At 45.9% G+C, this 24,820-nt stretch overlaps 2 protein-coding genes across 2 annotated transcripts in view; both read left to right on the forward strand.

Moving 5' to 3' along the window:
- On the forward strand, window positions 1-21,943 carry ankrd27 (ankyrin repeat domain 27 (VPS9 domain); the record flags this gene model as incomplete). Its single annotated transcript, XM_080539490.1, has 29 exons — window positions 1-102; window positions 1,240-1,350; window positions 1,777-1,933; window positions 2,716-2,873; window positions 3,014-3,073; window positions 3,175-3,228; window positions 3,652-3,717; window positions 4,152-4,228; window positions 5,075-5,196; window positions 5,918-5,996; window positions 6,162-6,294; window positions 7,168-7,260; window positions 8,156-8,280; window positions 8,712-8,794; window positions 9,730-9,845; window positions 9,982-10,074; window positions 11,180-11,377; window positions 12,150-12,209; window positions 12,544-12,657; window positions 12,831-12,875; window positions 13,194-13,313; window positions 13,777-13,971; window positions 14,263-14,382; window positions 14,740-14,913; window positions 15,145-15,238; window positions 16,327-16,405; window positions 18,774-18,846; window positions 19,114-19,282; window positions 21,939-21,943. The coding sequence occupies 29 exons, from the start codon at window positions 1-3 to the stop codon at window positions 21,941-21,943; spliced, it is 3,075 nt and encodes a 1,024-aa protein (XP_080395616.1).
- The window catches only part of LOC308165276 (palmitoyltransferase ZDHHC7-like), a 7,138-nt gene continuing 3,662 nt past the window's right edge, over window positions 21,345-24,820 (forward strand). Inside the window, exons 1-4 of the mRNA XM_080539428.1 lie at window positions 21,345-21,467; window positions 21,878-22,011; window positions 22,504-22,806; window positions 22,996-23,120. Of these exons, the coding sequence (XP_080395554.1) occupies window positions 22,510-22,806; window positions 22,996-23,120 (422 nt within the window). The 5' untranslated portion in view covers window positions 21,345-21,467; window positions 21,878-22,011; window positions 22,504-22,509. The remainder of the gene's footprint in view (window positions 21,468-21,877; window positions 22,012-22,503; window positions 22,807-22,995; window positions 23,121-24,820) is intronic.

Below are 24,820 nucleotides of genomic sequence, written 5' to 3' on the forward strand. Positions count from 1 at the left end.
ATGGCTGTGTATGACGAGAACATCCTGAAGAACCCTTTCTACCTGGCGCTGGAGAAGCAGAGACCGGACCTGTGCAGCAGAGTGGCAGAGCTCCATGGCATCGTGAGTGACGTGGCCAGGCTGTAGAGCTCCATTCAGCACTTTACATTGTGTGTCAGAGACCACGCTCAGCAGAACACAGTAGCTGGGAGGCATGCAATGTAGTGTACTGCAATATTCTCTGCAATCCTCCACTGAGTTGTTTTACTGTACAGTAATGGAATGTTTCTCAGCTGCAATCAGGCTAATTTGTCCTTGTGACTACAGTTTCGTGACATTTCACATTTGCAACTTGATGAGGTTTTGATGTGGGCTTAACAAGGGGACACGACTGTATGCTGATTTGTCTTTTGAAAATATATGTGTGTTGGTAATATAGGTCAATGATTTCTTCCTGCAATGGATGGGGTGTGGCAGTGCACTTCTATATGGCTTAAAGCACATGATACCTGAGAGGCGTCTCTTCAGTGAAGGTTTTAGAGACAGAGGAGTCTTTGTGTTGTTTCAGAGGAAACTGTCATGTCATCGGTCTCTAATGTGTCCCTTCAACTGAGATTTGGTCAATCATATCCATATAACCATAAAATCCAATTTATGGTTGTCTGTTTGGTAAAGTTTAGTTTACTTTGGAAAAACATGTTTGTATTGTTGAAAGCCCCTACTGTGCTGGTTAGAAAAGGAAGCTTGAGGATAAAATCTGGGTCACTCACTCCTGAGTCATCATTGAGTCATCAATATTACTGTTCTGGAAGTTCTCAAGAGAGAGCTGTGTGTGAAGAGAGAGAACGGAGAAGAGAGTGAGAACTCCATTCTGAAGTTTGCAAAGAGTAGTAATGGAAAGATACCTACTAGCCTAACTGTAGGTATTTAGTGAATGTAAAACTATTGGTTATGATATCGAGTGGGTTCTTCATCGCTTCATTTGTCTTCCTAAGCCAAAAACCAAAAACCAAGACTTGTTTGGCTTGATTGCGAGGTTTCACAATTCCTGACATGAGGACGACCTTTTAATGAAACGGTGTCACATATGGGCTCATGGGGCAGCAGCCATGTCACGAAGAAATAAACGATTCTGAGGTGAAATGAGAATGACACAATCAGATGCTTTATACTGCTGAAACTCCTAGTGATGATGAAGCCTTTTTTTAAAAAGCCAGTCTGAGTCACTGTTGGTAAGTCAAGTCCCCGTGTTGCCTCCAGGTGTTGGTGCCATGCCGTGGAAGTCTTATCCTGAGCTCGTACACAGCGGACCACTTTGACACCTATGTTTTACAGCCTGGGGAAGAAGGATATCAGACGCTAGATGGAAAGGTAAGATGCACCATGATAACTTTCACTGCATGTGACCTACGGCGTTAGCGTCCTAAGACCACTATTCCAACTGGTTCCTGTGACAGTTAGAGTCTCCTGAGTACAGTGCCCTGTCCCTGTGCAATTGGTGAAGCATTGTGTTTCTTCTTTTGGCTCTGTACTCAAAAAGTTTCGATTTGAAGTCAAACAATTACTATGAGGTCCAAGTACAGATTCTCAGCTTTCATTTAGGTCACTACTTTACATTGTTAGCAGGCTCACAAAACAAGTTGTTAGTTGACTAGCGAGTGTGTCATTGATTTTCAACATCGCTGAAATGTATTAACATTTAAGTCTAATGTATTATTAGAAGTAGTAGTAGTATTATGGAAGACTTCTACAGTGGATGACTGAAGGGTGCTCTGTATGCTGCTTGCTGTCTTCCAGGTGGTCAGTATCCAGGACAGCCAGGTGAGGCTGGGAGCAGGCTTCCCGGCCCCAGCCACCGTGCCCATCCTCTTTGAGGAGACCTTCTACAATGAGAAGGAGCAGAGCTACAGCATCCTCTGCATAGCCCGGCCCATCGACACGGACCAAAGCCCAGGTAGTGGTGTGTGTGTGTGTGTGTGTGTGTGGTGTGTGGTGTGTGTGTGAGAGTGTGTGTGTGTGGTGTGTGTGGTGTGTGTGGTGTGTGTGGTGTGTGTGGTGTGTGTGGTGTGAGTGTGTGTGTGTGTGGTGTGTGGTGTGTGTGTTGTGTGTGTGGTGTGTGAGTGTGTGTGTGTGTGGTGTGTGTGTGTGAGTGAGTGTGTGTGTGTGTGGTGCGTGTGTGTGTGTGTGGTGTGTGTGGTGTGTGGTGTGTGTGGTGAGTGTGTGTGGTGTGTGTGGTGTGTGTGTGTTTGGTGTGTGTGTGAGTGAGTGTGTGGTGTGTGTGTGGTGTGTGTGTGTGGTGTGTGTGTGTGGTGTGTGTGTGGTGTGTGAGTGTGTGTGAGGGAAGCAATTTACCATGAGAGGAAGGGGGTTGTGGACAGCCACCACATAATATAAAAAATAAATACACAGTTGTAACATTAAATTCATGTATTTACAATCATTAATCATTTCAGAATACATACTGTATATCCTTCCGCCACAGAATATAGTCCCATAAACAATATCAACCATTGCATTGCAGGTCAGCACAGGTGTTCTTAATCAGATTGATTGGGAGGCGCATTGATACTGGAAATGCGGTCTGAACAGTGGGTTGTTGGGATATTTACCACTGTTGCTAGCCAATCAGAATCCAGTGTCCAAACATGCTGTTGTAGAAAGTGTGTCTTTGTGTGCGCCCTCTGCCTCTCTCTCATCTTACTGTCACTTCTCTTCTTCACTCCCCCTCTTCCTCAGCGGAGGTGGAGAACTCTGTCCCCTCCCCCTACTGTCTGAAGAATGTGGAGGACGTCAAGGAGTTCCTGGGTCGCCACGCCGACAAGCTGGACAAGTTCATCAGCAGCTTCTGTCACCACTTCAAGGAGCAGGAGAGGAAAGGGCTGAGGCACCACATCGTAAGCACCGTTCATCCCTGAAACAACATGCATGTGTTTCACTGTAGACCTGGACAGACATGGACATATCTACAGTATGTATGTCTAATAACTCTGCTGCTAACGATAGCTCTGATATATAACGTCTCTTCTCCCGCCAGGACTCGGTGAACGCCCTGTATACTAAATGTCTTCAGTGCCTGTTGAGGGACTCGCGCCTGGTGAGTGTGAACTTCAGTTCGTTCCTCAATGCTCATTGGCTGCATTCCATTGTATCTGCTGAGATGGGAGTCCTGATTGGTTGAACTGCCCTGTCTTTTAGAAAATTCTGGCCAAACAGGAGTTACAGATGACGCTCCTCAAACAGGCAGTGGAGGTAAAGAAGGAAAAAAATGTTTTGTTGATTAATGAGATTATTAATTAATATTTATTTATTTTGTGTTGTTTCAGTATTAAGAACGGAAAATTATGTTTATTTATTTATTTTGTGTTGTTTAATATTAAGAATGAAAAACGATTAGTGCTGTTTATACTTATGAATGAATTAACTGGATTATATAATTTAAGTATAATTGTTCTCACTTGAGAGTGACGGATAGGGGTAGGACAGGATAAGCTTAGGCTTCATCCTACTCCCTTTCGAACATTGATAGGCCTGTACTCTTCATGTTAGTTATTTGTTCTTTTATTATTTTAAATCATGTTCGAAATAAAAGATTCATTCATTCATTCATTCATTCATGCTCCCCCTGTAATGTCATAGCTCATGAAAATCACCAAGTGTTCTCCTCCTTTCTAGATGTACATTCATCATGGTATCCATGAGATCATCTTTAACTTCGTGGGAACTCTCGAAGCCAGCCAGGTACCCGCGCAAACACAATATTTGCCATCCCTGCCAGACTCATTTTCTGGAATCTAAAAGTTGTACATTTCTTTATTACGATAAACCCCTTGAGATGTATCATCTCATTTTAGAGAGGGTCCTAACGTAATATCACAATCATAACAGCAGAAATAATAAGAGTACAATTATGACAAAATACAGATAGACAAGAGACAAACAACAACAACAACATACATTACTAATTCAAAACATTGAAAACATTACAACCATATCAAGGCCAAATGGCTAATAGAATAAGGGAAGGTGGATCTACATACTATAATATACATACTACATTCTACAATATACTTAATACAGCTGAATATAATATGGGTTAGGGTTAGGGTATATCTAATAATCTAAATGCATGACAGGGCTGATGGTGATTGTGTTGTCATTGCTGTTACCATCAGGACGCTGCCTTCAACAAAACCACCAGAAGCCTGCAGGAGCTGCAGCAGAAAGACTTGGGGGTGAAATCTGAGTTTAGGTTTGTGTACACCACATTTGACGGGAAATCCTGGTTCTGCTTTTTTTCGTATGTTAATAATCTACAGTATAGATCAGTGTTCTTCACTTCTCGTCCTGGAAAGCCGGTTGTGTGCTGGTGTTTGTCTCAGACCACTTTGATAAAACAGTTGCTTTGTTATATCAGGTGGGAGTTTTTGAGGGTTAGGGTTAGGAGGGAGCCGGTAGAGAGAACCTGTTGATTTCATCTTTCCCTCTTTCTCCCTCATTCTCTATTTCTTTCCTCCCCACTCCTTCTCTCTCTCTCCTCTCTCTCTCCCTCTCTCTCTCCCTCTCCCTCTCCCTCTCTCTCTCCCTCTCTCTCCCTCTCTCTCTCCCTCTCTCTCTCCCTCTCTCTCTCCCTCTCTCTCCTCTCTCTCTCCCTCTCTCTCTCCCTCTCTCTCTCCCTCTCTCTCCCTCTTCCTCTCTCTCTCCCTCTCTCTCCTCTCTCTCTCCTCTCTCTCTCCCTCTCTCTCTCTCCCTCTCTCTCCCTCTCTCTCCCTCTCTCTCCCTCTCTCTCTCCCTCTCTCTCTCTCCCTCTCTCTCTCCCTCTCTCTCTCTCCCTCTCCCTCTCTCTCCCTCTCTCTCCCTCTCTCTCCCTCTCTCTCTCTCCCTCTCTCTCTCCCTCTCTCACTCTCTCTCCCTCTCTCTCTCTCTCTCTCTCTCTCTCCCTCTCTCCCTCTCTCTCCCTCCCTCTCTCTCTCCCTCAGGCTGTAAACAAAAGCCTGTAGACCCACCAAGGTGCCCAGGAGACTGATAGATACTGAACATGACTGGCCCTGCCTCTCTAACCTGCCTCCTCACCTCCTCTCTCTCTCTCTCCCCCCAGCATCAACATCCCCCGGGCCAAGAGAGAACTCAGCCAGCTGAACCGCTGCACCTCCCCGCTGCACAAGCTGCTCTGCCTCAGGAAGGTGGCCCTCACCATTATGCAGTCCCCCAGTCGCTCAGGTAGGGGTGGGTGGGTGTGTGTGTGTGTGTGTGTGTGTGTGTGTGTGTGTGTGTGTATGTGTGTGTGTCAGTGTCATAATTGTTTAGGTGTGTGTGTGTCATCATTGTTTAGGTGTGTGTGTGTGTGTGTGTGTGTGTGTGTGTGTGTTTGTGTGTGTGTGTGTGTCATCGTTCTAACTATGTAGCATAGTCATCTGGCAGAGCTGCCTGTCATATCTGAGCAGGCCCGCTTTTGTGACTTGCACAATCTACCACAGTGTTCTCCTCCTCCTCCTCCTCCTCCCTACAGCTCTGTCTCCTCACTCGCCCAATAATAGAATTAACCCTTGTGCATACACACAGAAACAGTATGCTAACTGTTAAGACCCAAAATGTGTTAGTCCAGTCTTGTTAATATATATAAATCTGGCTACACAACAACCAGTTTTGTAGAGTGCTTACAAGCCTCTCCTAATTGTAGTTTTCCAAACAGCCAATTTACCAATTTGGGAGCGTAATAAGCTGTCACAGAGGACGAGTGTCTCCCAGAGGTTAGGCCGAGGTTAGGAGTGTGTCGGGTTTTCTGTCTGTAGGATCGTCTGTTTGTAGCATGAAGTTGCCATTCATTTTTTCTGTCTCTTCTTGTCTTCTCTCGCTATGTTTCTCCCATAATCCTCACAACCACTTAAGCGTGTTACAGTTACTAAAGGAACCTCAGTAATGGAATATTTCCCCTCCACAGTGAAAATCGAGGCCATATGCGCGGACGACCTTCTCTCTGTCATTCTGTATTTACTAGTCAAGACAGAAATCCCTAACTGGTAAGCGAAAATTCAACCTTTTTGAGTCATAGTCATCGAACTATCGGGTAATCAAATTACTCGAGGTAAACTAATAAGGTTGATAGATAGACAAAGGCGTTCAGCTTATTAAATCTGACCTACTGTCCAGTCAACAGCCAACGTAAACAAAGTCTATTCTCTCAGGATGGCCAACCTGAGCTACATCAAGAACTTCCGGTTCAGTAACTCCTCTAAGGACGACCTGAGCTACTGTCTGACGTCGTTCGAGGCCGCCGTGGAGTTCATCAGCCAGGGCAACCTGAGTTCCAGCCACACGGTGAGTGCTGCTCCCTCTCGTACTGTTAACACTAGAACAGCCGTGCCTGTTTTACCTACTCTAAGAGCCGCCTCGGGGGTCAAATGACCATAGTCTTTACGATGGGAAGCTGCTATTTACACACAACGACCACTAGTTGGCCGTCTTGTAAATTAGCCTGCCTCCTACACAGAAAAGCTGCTAAATAGCTTTATACTAGCTTATCCTGATGGGATTTTGAAAATGTCAGGATACTGGGGTGGTAGAACACATATCTAGGAAAAGTCATGAAAGGAGGGTCCTGAAATTTGATCGAGTGCAAAGATATAACATTTAGTTTTTACTCACTCATGGTCAAATGACCCCACCCACGGCTCTCCTGGTGTTAAACGTCACTACAGATCCTGACACCAGTCTAAACCTAAACCTTTTCTGCAGTACTGTCAAAACAATGGACCTATCGCTAAGCCACGCCCCCTTTGAAAACTCGGACAAACAAACAACGCTTCACTGACAGTGACTGACTGACCGACCGTGACTGAATGACATTCAATGACTTACAATGGCGGGAGTTGGCAAATTTCTGATTTCTGATGTACCACAGCAAGTAATAGACATGTTTTTTTTTAATATGACAAGAATATTTAGTCTAGAAGCTTTTCACCATCGGATATCAGCGAGCTGTTTGTCCGAGTTTTCTGCCTGTAGTGACTTTTGCTGTGATATGATTGGACAATTTCTATTTTGGGGGCACGGATTAGCGATAGGTCTATTGCTACCTAACGGATGATTGCGAAAGTAAGTAAGAGCCTGGAGGTGAGTGGGTGTAGTGAGGCGGTGGTCAGTAGTGAGGCGGTGGTCAGTAGAGTGACAGACTGGCTCTGTGGTCCGCAGGGCTCCGGGGACCTGAACGGCAAGCTGCGTTTCAGAGAGAAGATGAGCCTGCTCTGCCAGACTGCTGCTACTCCTATCCACTGTCTGTTTGAGGTGAGCCCAACCTCCCTTCAGTCACCTGACTGCCTAAGACTAGCCCAACCTCCCTCCAGTCACCTGACTGCCTAAGACTAGCCCAGGGGTCTAAGACTAGGGGCCTAAGACTAGCCCAGGGGTCTAAGGCTAGCCCAGGGGTCTAAGGCTAGCCCAGGGGTCTATGGCTAGCCCAGGGGTCTATGGCTAGCCCAGGGGTCTATGACTAGCCCAGGGGTCTATGACTAGCCCAGGGGTCTATGGCTAGCCCAGGGGTCTATGGCTAGCCCAGGGGTCTATGACTAGCCCAGGGGTCTAAGGCTAGCCCAGGGGTCTATGGCTAGCCCAGGGGTCTAAGGCTAGCCCAGGGGTCTAAGGCTAGCCCAGGGGTCTATGACTAGCCCAGGGGTCTATGACTAGGGGTCTATGACTAGCCCAGTTGTCTAAGACTAGCCCAGGGGTCTATGGCTAGCCCAGGGGTCTATGGCTAGCCCAGGGGTCTATGACTAGGGGTCTATGACTAGGGGTCTATGACTACCCCAGGGGTCTAAGACTAGCCCAGGGGTCTATGGCTAGCCCAGGGGTCTAAGGCTGTGACCATCCCGGCCTGAACGGTACTGGGCCGTACACCTGCACTGGGAAGATGCCCCAGCCAACCCAAGCCCGAGATCAGCCCAAGCAACCTGACTGTCAACAGAGCATGGACCCCTGGCTTAGCCTGACCCACACATTGAATGGCCTAGTCTGACCCACTGTAGTCTCTCTGAGCTGTATGGCTAGGAGTTCCATCTGTTAAAGTGGAAAGGGCTTACAGCATAGCTTTGTTGGATTAAGATGGATGCCATACTGGATGTATAATTCTAAACATGCAGTCTAATTACTACTATAACAGTGATTGCGTGTGTTCATCCTGTAGCACATAGCCAGTGGTAACGAGGCGGAGGTCCAGCGTGTGTTGAGTGAGAGTGAGATTGACAAAGATGGGGTCAAGATGTGCCACCCTCTGTGTTCCTGTGACCACTGCGAGCTCCAGCTTTCTGGGTGAGGCTACACACACACATATACACACACACACACACACACACACACACACACACATACACACACACATACACACTCACACACTCACTCACACTCACTCATCATACAATGTATTATTGGTTCTTTATTCAGAAGAAATAAATAAGATGCAGTCAGAAGATGCAACAAATACTGTTTTGTGTACCGCATACGCATCAATGTTTTTTTTGCGATAGCAATTCGCTTTTGATAAAGACGGGGGTGTAATTATCATTTTATAATCTCTCTGGCATTTCCCTTTCTGTTTCCTTTACCCCGGGCTAGTATCATTTCCCCATTTTTGCCAATGAAGGCTTTTATTTGAACAATCAAAATGCTCAGTTGTCATTTCCGTCCTCAAGTGAAATTCCACGCTTTCGTTTCCCTTTTCTGAATATTGTGTCTGGTTGCAGACGACTGAATGACCCCTCCATTGTAACTCCCTTCTCTCGTGACGACAGGGGCTACACACCACTCCACGTTGCTGCTATCTGTGGTAAGCATCTAAAAACCCCAGCATCATTACAGTAATCCTACCTGGGGGGTATTCCATCAACGTCACTTAAGGGAAAATCCTGGCTTATTTTGATTTTTCAAAAATAAGGCTACATTTCTTTATGAATCTCGTGGGATTTATCAAAATAAGCCTGGATTCATGTCAATGTGAATTATCGCCAACAAACGTGGACAAGAACCTTTTATCCAATGTACTCCTGACAAATATGGCCCTCCTATGGGGATGTTTCTGGACCCTATAATGTCCAGATAATTATATCTACTATAATTCCTATCATTTTAGTGTTGTTATACTTCTATGAAAAGGAAATGGAAGAGGCTGCGGTATGCCAACTTAGCAGTCGAAGCAGAGGGGCGGGGCTGGAACGTGAAGGTGTGGCCAGTGGAGGTGGGCTGCAGAGGCTTTGTAGCCAGCTCCACCACAAGGCTCCTGAGGGCAGTAGGGATCAGAGGACAGGCCCAACGGAAGGCAATTAAAGAACTGTCCACTGCAGCAGAACGGAGCAGTCACTGGCTGTGGCTGAAACGTAGGGACCCAACATGGGCTCCCAAATGACCACGTGGTGCCACCGTGCGACACACACCCAGGCCTGATCAGCCTGTGGTGGGCCAACCTCGGCAGAGGGTGTCTTGTGATAAATGGCCGAAACACCCAATGAGGTCGGGGACCACAACTGAAGATGTGTCGTACTGGTGGCACCACGTGATCATTGCCAAATTCCACTCCACCCAAGAGGACATCTCCAACTCCACTCAGTCAATTGTTGTGCTAATTATTTAGGGATTTTAACATCTAGTCCTATTAAGAATCCTATGAAAAAGTCATGTATCCAGAGGGTATAGTAGCATACATTTGAGGACAGAGGCAGAGCACGCCGAGACATAAAGCGTTAACCTCTCCCCCCTCCACGGCAGGTCAGTCTCTGCTGATCGATCTGCTGGTGTCAAAGGGAGCCCTGGTCAACGCCACAGACTACCACGCCCTCTCCCCCCTCCACCTCTCCTGCATGAAGGGCTACCAGGGCGTCACGGTGAGACGGGACGCTGCTCAGGGGAGGGCTGCAGTACATGAGGGAAGCTAACATACAAAACGGGTTACCTCCGTTTATTATACAGTTCTATGTTAACCTCAGTGTCTAACCTTTCACATCCACTCCTCTCCCTCAGCTGCTGCTCTTGCACTATAAGGCCAACACAGACGTCCAGGACAACAACGGAAGCACTCCTCTGCACCTGGCGTGCATGTACGGGCACGAGGACGTGAGTCTGCCGCTTTAGAATTAGGGGTGGGCATCGACGATCGATAATTGATCGATAATTGATCGATAAGGATCTTGGTCGATCACAAAATAAAACATTTGGTCGATCACAAAAACAAAACAAAAAACAAAATTTTTTTTTTTTGTGATCGACCAAATGTTTTATTTTGTGATCGACCAAGATCCTTATCGATCAATTATCGATCGTCGATGCCCACCCCTATTTAGAATCGTCTTCCGGGGCCGTTTTGTGTGAATGATTATATTACAGTGTCCTGCGTATGTAATGGGGAGTAATTTTTTTCTTCATCTTTTGGATCTTAACTCCAAAGGTTTGGGGTGGAAATCAAGCAATTACTATGAGGTTAATGTAGAGATTCTCTGTTTTCATTTGATGTATTTATGTTCAGAAATGACCGTACAACACTTTTTATGCATCGTCCCCCTGTTTCAGGGTACCTAATTCAGGGTACCCAAAAGTGATGGGACAGATGTATGAAGTTTAGTATTTGGTCGACAATCCTTTACATGCGATAACTGCCTGAAGTCTGCGACCCATTGTTCCCACCAGACACTGTCTGGCTATCGCCTCTGGTGATGCCCTGCCAAGCATGTACTACAGCATCTTTAGTTTGAGGACATGACTATAGGTGTAGTAATGTAGTGAACAATGAAGGTAACACTGACCATAGTATTGTGACTGGAGTTGCATTCAGAAGATCTAACTTACAATATGTGACTGCAGCTGGTGAAACCGGGAACAATGTTCATACTTTTATTTGCAAAAATGTAAATAAATGTCAGCGTTATTGAAAATCAATGACACGCTCGCTAGGCAAGCCAAAACATTGCAATGCAATGGATTCGGTGAGTAATCCCCACTACTCTACACTAACTAGGTAGTAGTGTAGAATCCATTGCATTGCAATGTTTGGGCTTGACTAGCGAGTGTGTCATTGATTTTCAACAACGCTGACATTTTATTTACAGTTTTCAGAATAAAAGTCTGTCGGTTGGCGACTTGTTCCCGGTTTCACCAGCTGCTGACACATCTGTGACTGCAGTTGCGTTCCGAAGATCTAACTTCCAACATTGTTCTGTCTCAGTGTGTTAAGGCCCTGGTGTACTACGACCTGCACGCGTGTCGCCTGAACATCCAGAACGACAAGGGTGACACCCCCCTGCACACCGCCGCACGCTGGGGCTACGAGGGCATCATCAAGGTGCTCCTGGAGAATGGAGCTAGCACTAGCATATACAACAAGTCCAAGGACACACCCCTGCAGTGCGCCCTCAACTCTAAGGTGAGGTGCCCCCCCCCGAGGTGTCCCCTGCTCAGGTCTGACCTGCCACTGCCTGCAACCACCGCCTCAGATGGCATCAGGACATTTCTGTACTCAGGAGTTTTCTATCAGCTTGAAAGCGCTGAGACAATGTTTCCATCCATAGCCTGCAATGAGAGGAGATGCTCATGCTACGATGATTGTTATGGTTATTAGATAACAGACATACAGCTTTTTGAAGTTTCAGGATTTGTGAACACAAATAACAAAACATCTGCACATGATCTGAATACTTAACGTACTTAACTATGTTCGTCATGACTGAATGTCTACTCCATTTGTAATCTTTTAAGCTGATGTTTCACCAGGAATCCCAGTGTGATGGGAAAGTAATAGCCTAATTATTGTTGGTGGCGGACCCTCTTTTGTATCAGTGAGGTGTTTCATTTATAAGTAAGTAAGTAGCCTTGATATCCGATGGTTCTGCAGCCTAATGGCCCATAGGGCAGGAGCCTATCTCCTGTTTCCGTAGCGTGAGGCGGCTTGATGTACAAGTACACCCCCTGGACATGACGCTGGTATGTCGCAGGGTCTTACCCCCAATCCAACCCTTAAAGCTGAGTGCCAAGCAGGGAGGCATCAGGTAACATTTTTATAGTCTTTGGTTTGACTCGGCCGGGGATCGAACTCACGACCTCCCGATCTCAGGGCGGACACTAACCGCAAGGCCACTGAGCTGGCAGTGTTTATTAAGCTGTGTGTTGGGACTAAAATGGGGGTGTTTGTCTTGCAGATTCTCACTCTATTGGAATCGACACACAATGGATCTCACCAAAGAGAGAGCAGCAATGATGTATGTCATACTTCTACTCAATTACATTTAAAGGGCTTTATTGGCATGGGAAACATACGTTTATTACATCGCCAAAGCAAGTGTGAAGATAAAAACAAAAACGAAAAAGAATGTAATGTACTATGACTAGACTAGAATATGACTAGACTAGAATGACTAGAATAAAGAAACGTTTGTTATGTATACGTACAGTATACAGGTAGATAAAGATAACTTTAAAATAGGGAATAGAAAAGTGTGGACGTTGCAGTTTAAAAAAATATGAACATGAACTAGTAATGTAGGCGTCAGGTCAGTGATGGTGCTCTCTGTCGCCACCTGCTGGTCCCTACAGTCTCCCAGCCACTCCCCCCAAGCCTCCGACTGCAGCAGCCGCCGCTCCTCTGTCTCCAGCACCTCCTCCCTCACAGAGGCCAAGCCTGAGGCTGACAAGGTACGCCACAAAGAGGTACGGATGAACGAGGACCCCCCTGCTCCAAGGCTGACCCCGTCACTGCCTGACGAGAAATTCCGTAGAAGCTTTTTTTAAGCACAAATAAATAATTGTCTAAATTGAGTATTAAAAAAAAAGAACTAAAATGATCTGGGTGTTTTTTCCCACTTTCTCTCTGTGACGAACAGGTGGAGAAACTGCTGCGTGCCGTGGCAGATGGAGACATAGAGATGGTGAGGGTTGAGGACATTTATTGGCTAATTATTATTAGTGTGTGTGTGTGTGTGTGTGTGTGTGTGTGTCTCTCACGCACACACACACACACACTCACTCACTCACTCACTCACTCACTCACTCACTCGCACGCTCGCACACACACACTCACTCACTCACTCTGTGTGTGTGTGTGTGTGAGAGAGTGTGTGTGTGTGAGAGAGAGTGAGTGAGTGCGTGAGTGTGTGTGTGCGAGCGTGTGAGTGTGCGAGTGTGCATGTGCATTGTGCATGTGTGTTCTCGTCTGTCAGCGGTTCTAACCCCGCCGCGTGTCGTAGGTGCGTTACCTCCTGGAGTGGTTAGACGAGGAGCCAGAGGAGGAGGGTTTGGAGCTGCCCTCTCAGACAGAGTTCTGCCACCCCCTGTGCCAGTGCCCACACTGTGGGCCAACCCAGAAGGTCAGACAACTACCCTATCACAACAAAAAAACGGTCGAAAGATCCTCAAACCTAAAACTCACCCGTTTACATTTTTGGGCATTTAGCAGACGCCTTAGTCCAAAGCGACTTACAATCAATGCATTTGAATTAGTAGAGTGAATTAGTAGACTTGGAGAAACAGTACAAAGGGGGTAGAAGTAGAAATCTTGGGAGACACAGTATAGGGGGAAGCAGGTGTCTCAGGAGACACAGTACTTGGGGGGGTAGTAGATATCTCAGGAGGAGCAGTTAAGGTGTAGCCTGAGGAAATGTAGGGTCTTCAGTCTCCGACTGCAGTTCTGACAGCTGTGGGAAGCTCATTCCACCAGCGGGGGGGAGCCAGTGTAGTGATCGTGTTGGCGTAGAGGTGGTGGGGGAGGGGCCAACCCGACCTTGATGTCTTGTGTGTCTGCTCTTCCAACTTCCAACTTCCACTCAGAAGCTGGCCGGCCTGCAGGCGAGCGGTCTGGGTGTGAACAGCGGCAGCGGCGACGGCTTCACCCCCCTCCACGTGGCCGCCCTGCACGGACACGCGGCGCTGGTCTCCCTGCTCACCCGCCACGGGGCCAACGTCAACGCCCGCAACGCCCAGAGCGCCACGCCGCTGCACCTGGCCAGCCAGAACAGCCACCTACAGGTGGGCACACACACACACACACACACACCTACACACAGCAGGGCAACAGAACAGACACCTACAGGTGGGCACACACACACACACACACACAGCAGGCCACCAGAACACACACCTACACACAGCGGGGCACCAGTCACACCTCACAGACGTCCACACTGACCACTCTCCTACCATCACTGAGGCTCACGCAGATTAAATCTTTGTCGTCATAAATTGTTCACAGCTGTCATAGGTCATTCTCAGTACACAAACAGGCTGATGTTTGTGATTATTCCATGTTTTATTTTTCAGGTGGTGACGCTACTACTGCAGTGCAACGCCAAGCTGAATAAGAAGGATCACTATGGAAACACCCCGCTGATCCACACCTGCCTCAGAGGCCACCTGGACATCGCAACCCTCCTTCTCCAGGTGAACACCGACCGGCCGAGGCTGCCCCCTGCTGGTCCCTCAGAGCCAACTACCCCTGTAGCTCCACGTCAAAGACACATTCTGTCGAAAAAACACATTTCGGCGCGTACGGACCAGAGAGTGGCGAAACGATAACAAAAGAGCTAATCTGACAATTTCAGTGACAAACGTTTACAGCCATAAACGGCTGTGTCTGTGTCTGTGTGTCTCTGTGTGTGTGTGTGTGTCTCTGTATGTGTAATATTGTTTATTTATTGGAAGGATCCCCATTAGCTATACCCATAGGCATGAGCTACTTGTGTGTGTGTGTGTGTGTGTATATCCGTCTTACCGTTCCTGTCTGTTCTGCCCCGTCAGAGCAACGCCTCAGTGAACCTGGCCAACCACCAGGGGAACACGGCGCTGCACGAGGCCGTGAGGGGGGGCCACCAGGCCCTGGTGGAGCTGCTGCTGCAGACGGGGGCGCTGGTCCACCTGAGGAACAAGAGACAGAGGACCCCCCTGGACTGTGCCCAGGAGACCGGGGGCAAGGTAACGTCACAGCGTTAGACCCTCACCGGAAATATCTGGGATATCTGAGCCCAGCATAGAACGGTTTGGGGTCTGTGAAATAGTGTGGAAGAAAAAAATAAAGTGTATACCAGCCTGAACCTACTGCATGTTGAGTAGCAGAGGGTTATCCCTAACCCATCGACCTGGCTAGAACTGAGAAATGTTGAGTTCACGTTGACATTTTAAACTATGTGTTTTCCTTCCATACAGAACACCGAGATCCTGAGGACTCTTCAGAAGGCGTCTGGACTCTCTCCGGACGCTGAGCCAATCAAACTGCTCTCTGTACCCAAGGGTGCCCTGGGTAATAAGAGCACTAGCTAATCAGTGTACCATCCACCTGTAATACCGTTGTAAAGATGAACGATTTAGACTTAAGCAGGTTTCAAGATTCAAGATTCAAGAATGCTTTATTGTCTGTCACAGAGTGACAGAAATTCTCCTTTGACAGGCAGAAGTGCAGTTCATGAATACAGTTTCCACATTAAAAACACACATAGGTCACATACATACAATAAAAACAGACAGATATAACAGTGTTTATGTAGTGCCTATTTAAAAAGTCTAGTCATTTAAAAATAATAGTAATAAAAACAGTATTATGATTTAAAAAGCTAAAATGCTCAAATGCAGTGTGCTTCCTATTTTAAAATGTTCAGGGCGGTGGTTGCAGTGGGAATGAATGATTTTTTATATGTGTTTTTCCGGGCCAGTGGAGTTCTATAACGGCGGCCTGATGGAAGTGGCTGAAATGATTGGTGGAGGGGGTGAGAGGGGTCCTGTGTGATTTGTGTGGCTTTTCTGATTAGTGACCGGTTGTAGATTTCAGACAGGGGGGTTTGAGGTGAGCCGATGATTTTACTTGCCTGATTGACTATACGGGAGAGTTTGGTTTTGTGTTTGACAGTGAGGGAGTTGTACCAGGATGTGTTATTGAAGGTGAGAATGGATTCAATGAGTGATTTGTAAACCAGGGTTAAAATGTCCTTGCTGATGTTAAAAGCCCTGAGCTTCCTCAGCAGGTGGAGGCGCTGCTGGGCCTTTTTGTAGATTAAGTCAGTATGCTGGGAGAAGGACAGAGAGATGTCAATCTCTGTCCCCAGGTACTTGAAAGACTGTACCTGTTCAACCAGCTGGCCGTTGATGCTGAGGGGCTGGAAGAGGTGGTGACAGTCTGCCTTCTCCCTGTTCCCAAAGCACAGCTCCTTAGTCTTGCTGGTGTTGAGCTCCAGGGAGCTTTGCTGGAACACCAGGGCTAGGTCTTCTGCTGCCTGGTGGTACTTGGCCAGGGCGTCGGCCCCAGTTTACTTAACTACCTAGTCTTCCAAAGGCCCACAATGCAGTACTGTCTCTGTGTTCCGTACTCGTAACTCCTCTCTCTGACTCCAACAGCACACTCGTTTGTCCAGAGGCTGAGGTCCCAGGATGGTGCCAGTGGTAGAAGACAGAAGCTGGCCCAGTCTATCAACAGGTAGGCTCTTGTAGTAGATTTATATCATTTTAATACTGAGAATTTAGGGTCTTTCTGCATGCCGGGGAATCTGGCTCTGGAGGAAGGCCTTCCCTTCCTGTGAGTGTTGGGCCCAGAACTGTGGCGCAGAAAGATTATGATTGGTCAAGCAAGAATAGTGACTTCATCAGGCAGGAAACTGCTATATAATGCTTGCCCCTCTGACAGGAAGGAGCTTTTTGTCTGCTATTTTCTCTCTGCGCTCATGTGACTTTGCTTAATAAAAGGCCACTTTGGAGACAATCGATTTAAGCTCTTTGTGCTTTATAAGTTTTACTCAATCTATTAAGAATCAATTAAATCCACCACACTCTCAAGATGCCATGGAGGAGGCAGGTCAAACCCCTTTTTTGACGATTTATGCGAAGTGAAACCGTGTCAAAATGCACTCCGATTTTTTGCCATTATGCTAAAATGCTAAATGGATGGTTTCATCCTCTTGGACTCCACCTTTTACTGTCTGTCTCTGGTAAAGACTTGGGGCCTTGCCTTTACGCCCCCCTTCTGTAATGAAAGTTACTTTAATATGTAGGACTTACCTATGACTCAACCTTCTGTCAGTCTCCAAATGTATGCTGATAATAATAATAATAATAATAATAATACATTAGACTTACTGAAAAATATAGATATAAACTTGACTGGTGGATAGTCCAAATCACTGTGGGTAGTCCAGTTAGAACTATGATGTCCTTTTATGCATAGATACAACAACCAGGCCAGGTTACCATCAAAGGCTTTAATGAATTCGTGAACTTGTGGTTCTGCAAAGACAACAGAATGCAACTGTAAGAACAATACACAGACTCCACTGAACATACATATATACACGTATACCTATGCCACATGCTATCTACCCTATAACACATATACATATTCACAGCACATCAAACATACACCTAGCATACGTACAGCATATGGGCAGTAGTGCGCATGCGCCAGTCATAACATCACGCAATCTCCCCAACCGACAAACATTCAACATCTAATACACATTTATCTACCTCACTGCTGAGGAAACACGGAGGATTACTCACTTTATCGTGGACGCACAACTCACGATCCATAACAATCTTAACTAAACTCTAATGGGTTAACTAAACTAATATGTACTCGCAACTTTCTCCGGCTCGTAATTCCTGCTCAACCTATTCTTCTCTCGCTCGTAATTCCTAGAGCCCGCCCTCTGCTGGCCAGTGATTGGCCGCTTTGACCACTCAGTCCTCCAAAGCCTTTTTAACACTTACGTATATAGTGCTTTTCTAGACACTCAAAGACGCCTTACAAACTGAAAAGATCGAGTAGTAATAATAAAAAGAAACAAAAAAGAAATAAGAGAAAGTATAGGGGCCTAATTAAGGTAGTGCCAGGGTTAACTGGTGAAGGCAAGCTTGAAGAGGTGTATCAGACTGGCTGAATCAGTCGTGCTTGCACCTGAATGTCAACAAGACCGTGTGTATGTTTTTTTCCCCAAAACATCGACAGATGTCCGTCAGACAGATGTGCTATGCAATGGTGAAGAACTTACGGCGGTATCCGAATTCAAATATCTCGGCATCATTTTGGACTCAAATCTAAAATTCTGAAAACACATAAAGAAGGTCATCCATACCGGGAAGTTTAATCTGTTCAACTTCAGATGTATCCGTCCATACCCATCAACTGAAGCAGCCTTGCTATATATGCACGTGACACAATGATTTTTCCCATCTGTCGTACTGTATTCCAAGCTGGTCCCAAGCAGGATCAACCACTTTTCATCAACGTGACTCCCTCTATAAACATTAACAAAGCATTAAAGACCCTAGATAAAAAGCCTCTCAGGTATCACCACTGTCACATCACTCAAAAGTATAACTTAATAATAATAATACATTAGACTTATATAGATCTTTTGTAGACACTCAAAGACACTTTACAAACTGAAAAGATCGAGTAGTAATAATAAAAAGAAACAAAAAAGAAATAAAAGAAAGTATAGGGGTCTTTGTAGGACAATCTACTCTGTATACTGCAATTACACCTACATTTCGGGCGGAGAAGCGGCGAACAAGCAACGCCAGCGTCCTCTCTCGACCGGCATCTTTTTTAAAGAAAATGTTTAATGTTGCTTACTTACTCACCCTGGACAGCCTTCGACTGTATAGTGATGCCTGCCTTGTTTTTAAAATCCTTCACAACCTTTTTGTCCAGGGACCACAGCTGAAAATGTGCCTCCTGGCTAAATCTGGCATATTTACACTTGTTGTTAATTGATATGCATTGTCCCTTCTTAAATAAACTGAAACTGAAACTGAAACTGAAACTCTCTGCCTGGTCTGGTTTGAAGGGTTCAGCAGATGAAGAAAGGCGTGCCGAAAGACGTCAGCGTACCTTCCATCCCCTCAGCAACCCACAGTCAGGTACTCCCCCAACCAATCACCACGCAGCACCCAGCCACACGACCAATCACATATGTGTTATGAAAAACATGCTTTTCTGGGGTGAATAAGTAAAGGCCCCAAGCGCTGATAGAGCATGGGGGATTGTGAAGGTTAGCAAACATGCTAACATGATCCTGAAAAATGTTGGAGTGGGGGGAAAAGACACAAAAGCTAGTTATAGCATAACTATTATATAGTTATAGCATAGCCATATGATGCTAACGTTATCCTGTATTTCCTCTCAAGGAGCCAGGCGGTAAACCTGAGAGGAGGCGGATGAGACGCGGGGAGACCGTGGACGGCAGCGGGCCGTTCAGCCGCTCGGAGAGCCCTGAGCTCGGGGACAGAGAGCAGCGGCATCTGAGCCGCTGTCACACCATAGACGCAGAGCACCCTCCTTCACCACAGTGGGGACGTAGAGAGGACCACGCTGGAGAGACAGAGAACACACACACTCCCAGCGAGCCCTCCTACACACACACCCCCAGCGAGCCCTCCGACACACACACTCCCAGCGAGCCCCCCTACACACACCCCCCCAGCGAGCCCTCCGACACACACACTCCCAGCGAGCCCTCCGACACACACACTCCCAGCGAGCCCTCCGACACACACACTCCCAGCGAGCCCCCCTACACACACACTCCCAGCGAGCCCTCCGACACACACACTCCCAGCGAGCCCTCCGACACACACACTCCCAGCGAGCCCTCCGACACACACACTCCCAGCGAGCCCTCCGACACACACACTCCCAGCGAGCCCTCCGACACACACACTCCCAGCGAGCCCTCCGACACACACACTCCCAGCGAGCCCTCCGACACACACACTCCCAGCGAGCCCTCCGACACACACACTCCCAGCGAGCCCCCCTACACACACAGCCAAGTCAACGGAGACGCAGAGGGAGATGGAGAAAGAGATGGCCACACTCACCCAGACAATGACACTCAGTCTCAGAGGACCTGCACAGAGACTCCACTGGCAAACGAAACGGAAGAACTAGTCTCTAAAGCAGTCTGAGGAGGGACAAGTTCAGGGGACAAGTTGCCCAGAGTGGTTTAGTTGTGGCAGCCTGGTTCTACTAAGTGTAGAAAGGATCTGGGCTCTTTTTACCTGTTTTCGAAGCACTTTCTCCTCGCCTTCACAAAAAAAAGGGATGCAAAACATGTTTATTCAACTTCATGCAAATGTCATTTATTAAAGTCTAGTTTTTTTGATTTTGTTGCCCACCAATACTAAAGGACACAGTCTTTGTAAGACCCTAGTAGTGGATTCGGATAGAAGTGGCATGTCAGTATATCATAAAGCAGATGGTTGGTCTACTTGACAAGATGGAGATCTGAGAATCAATGCTCATACTGTATATTGTACATCTGACGGTTCAGAAGGTGTAGAATCAGGGACTGGTTTATAGAGCTTGTTTGTGTTGCAGTCATTCCCTTTGTTGTCCTACTCCTCTGTTAGATCTTTTATTCATTATATTTTAACCTATTTATGACAGAACCACCTCCGCAAAGTGGGCCCAGTATGATTACACCTATATTGCATTGAATGTAAGAAAATACAGTTGCAATTAGTTTTCTTGTGCTCTGTGTAGAAAGAACTATAATGTGATTCATAAATATCTTTAGCTCAAACCACAAATAGATTGTAGTGTAGATACTGCATTTGAAAATGTAACACCACAACTACCATTGATGTTTTGGTCAACTATATGCTGATGCCACATATTATGAAAATAATGACAAATGTTTCCTGTCAAAAACAAGTAAACACTAAAATGTTGATTTGCATTCTGCTGTCAATTCAGTTTGCATTTTTGGTTGAAACTCACTTTTCCCTCTGGTTCATGGTTGTTGAATGAGGTATGAATGAGGATACATCCTCCCTTTACAGTATGTTTGAATTTTCAAATGTCATGTTGGTAAATTACCCAACTGGGAGTTTGCACTTTACTAGCAATTTGTTTTCTATCCACAGTCTTAACTCTTATGTGTAGCTGTTTTGTAATGTTTCATTACAAGGTCATCTCATGGAGACTAAAATGATTAGTGTCCAGCCAAAAAATAAACATTTACATACGTTTTTTTATTATTATTATTCCAAGGTGGCTATTTTGGTAAGAAAAAGTATGACTGAATTATTTTTGTACCACAATATTTTATTTCAGTTTTGAATGTTTAAAGATGCAGTGAATGTGCCTTATTTAATTCTATCAAAAATAACCTGTATTAAAACCATGATCAAGAGTAAATTGTTTCAGTGATATACTTTGCATTGAATATTATCATCGACTATCACTACTACTCCATCAGTACCAAACACTGGTTGACATTAAACGGACGTTTGGAGAGGAAAAAAAGGGGATTTGAACATGAAACGGTGAGATTTCTTTCAAAGGTTGAAGATTTATGGGAGGGGCCGAAAACTTGTCCACCGGAAATGCACCTCCCTTACACACCGGAAATGCACCTCCCTAATACATTGTTGTGTAGCTTCCAGCTGCATGTCAATGTCGGGTGTCTGCTTAACGACATGGAATCGGTCGTAACGTAATAAGGGTGAGCGGGAGACAATTGGAAACTGCAGAAGCGGTAAGAATGTGGCTCAAATAATCAAATTGCCAGCTAGCTCAAACTGCACTGGGGGCATGAGAAGGTGTGCCTGGCTAGTTAGCTGGTAGCTGGCTGATCAGTGGCTAATCTGCTCCAAAAACATGCAACACATCTCAATCTCTCTCTGACGATAGTCACCGTGTTTTGGTTTAGCGTGCATGTCAGACGTCAGCTAAGTCAAGTTGTTATTGACATGCAAGTTCAAGCCAGCTGGCTACCGTTGTTGATGTTAGCTCTCCTGGCTAGTGGCTCGTAGTGGGAGACAGCAGCAGTCCAAACCTGCTCAGCCAGTATGAGACACTGCGGGCTAAAATGTTCTTCTTTGCCACATTTAGAAGACAGTGATGTGCAAAATGATGTTCCCTCCTTCTTCGTGTGCTTACCACCAGATATTAACCTGAGATGATGATGTGTTGGTCCTGAACTGTCCCCGTCGCTCTGACTTTCCAGACTGACCAGCTACACGTCCAGTATGTGGCCTGGGAAGATAGCAGACATGTCACTATAAACAGGAGACTGAAGAGTGAGTAAGCTGTGTTGACTTAATGCTGAGCCATTACACAAGCAGCTAGTGTGTGTATAGTAAGGAGGACGAATCGTGCCACACAATGAAATACAATACACACATCGAAATTGCAATACATGCAAATGCAAAAATACGGAATATTTGTGCCAAAATGAGGGGTGGGGGGGGGGGGGAGTGTGGCTGTAACAGAATGGTCATAAGGTTAACATGGACCTGTCTTAACACATCAGCCAAAGTAGTGTTCAATGTAATTCCACAACTGGATACTACTTAATTTCCTTAGTTTCATAGTTAGCTATCTTACTATACAGAAGCATATCTCAAGCTCGGGTTGCTGTCACACAACTGAGGCTATAGGTCGACTGGACCAGTCGTTCCAGAATTGTAATTTTGGATTATAAACAGGATTAGGATTTCTCTTACGTTTTTCTTTTGTGTTTTCTTATTCCGTTATCTGTATCACTCTGTCGGCAATCGGTCTCCCTTCAGGGCAGCATGTCTTCAGGTCACCGCCTGCGAGATGTGGAGCAGCACCACCCCCTGCTGGACGGGGAGGAGGTTGCAGGTACTGCAGCAGGGGAGGTGGAGCAGGTGTGGTTCATCCAAGATGGATGTGGCATGGTCTGTGCTTTCATCACCTGGTTCCTTGTGCTCTATGCTGACTTTGTGGTCACCTTCGTCATGCTACTGCCCTCCAAGAGCTTCTGGTACGCAGTGGTCAACGGGGTGCTCTTCAACTGCCTGGCTGTGCTGGCACTGACCTCTCACATACGCACTATGCTGACTGACCCGGTGAGTGGACATTCCAGTTCATGGAGGGGGTGAGGTGAAGTTCCACCTGTTATGGAGAAGTAGTGGGGGAAAAGGAGGACTTGAAATTCATGAGAAACCATTATCTTTTTAGTTACAAAAAGTAGCCGTCCAAACCGGCTACCATCTCTGCCCCTCTTCCCTGAATGTGTTTATCCAATATATGTGCAGGGAGCTGTACCCAAAGGCAACGCCACTAAGAAGTACATGGAGAGTCTGAAGCTGAAGCCTGGAGAGGTGATCTACAAGTGTCCCAAGTGCTGCAGCATCAAACCAGAGAGAGCCCACCACTGCAGGTGACGAGGCCTGAGGGAATGTTTTATAGCGTGTGCTTTTATGCTCTACTTTCATGCCATATATATATATATATATATATCAGGGTTTCCGTTAGAAAAATTTGCCGTCGGACATCGTGTCCGGGAAGAATTCGATTTACCGGACAAACGTGATATATTCCGGTCATCATATTAAAATATAATATTTTTTTTTTTTCCAAAATCATATATTTTTTTCCTCCAAATCTAATGTTTGTCGCGGTGATTACTGTTGTGTAGCGGCCTATATATGCCATTTAATGTCTATTTCTCATCCGATACGATTAGATGCGAGCTATATAATATATAATAATATAACATGATTTGACGCATGCGCGCTATGCCATGCGTCAAATCCAGCGCTGAACGGGTCCAGCGCTGAACGGGCGCCTCACTGGGAACTGAACAGACAGCATCGATCAATGAACGGACTCCACATTACGTTAACTGAAGTTTGTTAAATTGTTTGGGATTAATGTGAGTTTTCTATTTTCTCTTTACAGTTTTACCCTTTTTTTTTTTTTAAATCAATAAAACAACGTCATTTCTATAAGTCTCGCTGGTTGGGAAGGCATTTCGTTTAGCTCGGGAGTATGACAATGGGAAGAACATAACTGTTTATTGAGAAACAATTGATAGGCAGTCTGGGATACGTATATAAAGAAATACCACAATGTCTAGATGTATAACATTTTATTGAACAGTAACAGTGCAAGCATGTAGGCTACGGGGAACAGGGATTTTGGTCAGTAGGTCCTTTGTACAGAGGGCGTTTCTCTCCGACAACGCGTTCCCAGGTACCATGGAAGTCATAGGTAGTCCAGCACACTGACAGAGAGACAGACAGACAGACAGACAGACAGACAGGCAGACAGACAGATAGACAGACAGACAGACAGACAGTCAGCTTACTTCTACCCTTTTGAGTGGAATTACTCCTTTAATTAGCTGTTAGCCATCTCAAAGCCCCCTGAGTTGCTCGTCAACACTGAGAATAGACCACATTATAGAAACCAAAACACCGTTTTTTTAAATCCACAGGGAATAACCGAGAGTGTAAGGAAAGGCACACCCAGCGCTGTCAGTGGTGGGGAGACTTGAAGTGGCTTTGCTTGATTTCCATCACAGATTCAAGGATTGAAACACTGATGAAAATAGGGAGTAATAGTGATGGGATTATTTTAGATTATTTTAGATTAGATTAGATTAGATTAGGTGAGATTCAACTTTATTGTCATTGCAGAGTACAAGTACCAGACAACAAAATGCAGTTTAGCATCTAACCAGAAGTGCAAATAGTGATATAAAAACAAACACTTAACTTTCGGGGAAACTGCTAAAATAAAATAAATTAAATAAATTAAAAAAGAAAGCGACTATTAGCACCGCCGAATGACAACAAACGTATGAGTAATGAGTAAAACAATGTCACTTTTATAGTATGTTGTTTAACTTGCCGTTCGGTCGCCATGGCTCTGGTGTGTGTAGCAGCTTCAGCTAGCTGGCTGGAAACTTCTAGGGGTGCGTTCGTAAACACGCTCTGAGAGCGCCGGAGCGCACGCTGGCTTCGATGTCACAGAGCGACCGAGTCGTTCGATTGGACGAGAGGCGTTCCGCGAGTGCTGATCGGATTTCCAGAGCGTGTTTACGAACGCACCCAGCCAGCTTTAGCGAATTGTATT

This window comes from Nansenia antarctica (genome assembly GCF_963989245.1).
Source record: "Nansenia antarctica genome assembly, chromosome: 9".
Lineage (NCBI taxonomy): Eukaryota > Metazoa > Chordata > Actinopteri > Argentiniformes > Microstomatidae > Nansenia > Nansenia antarctica.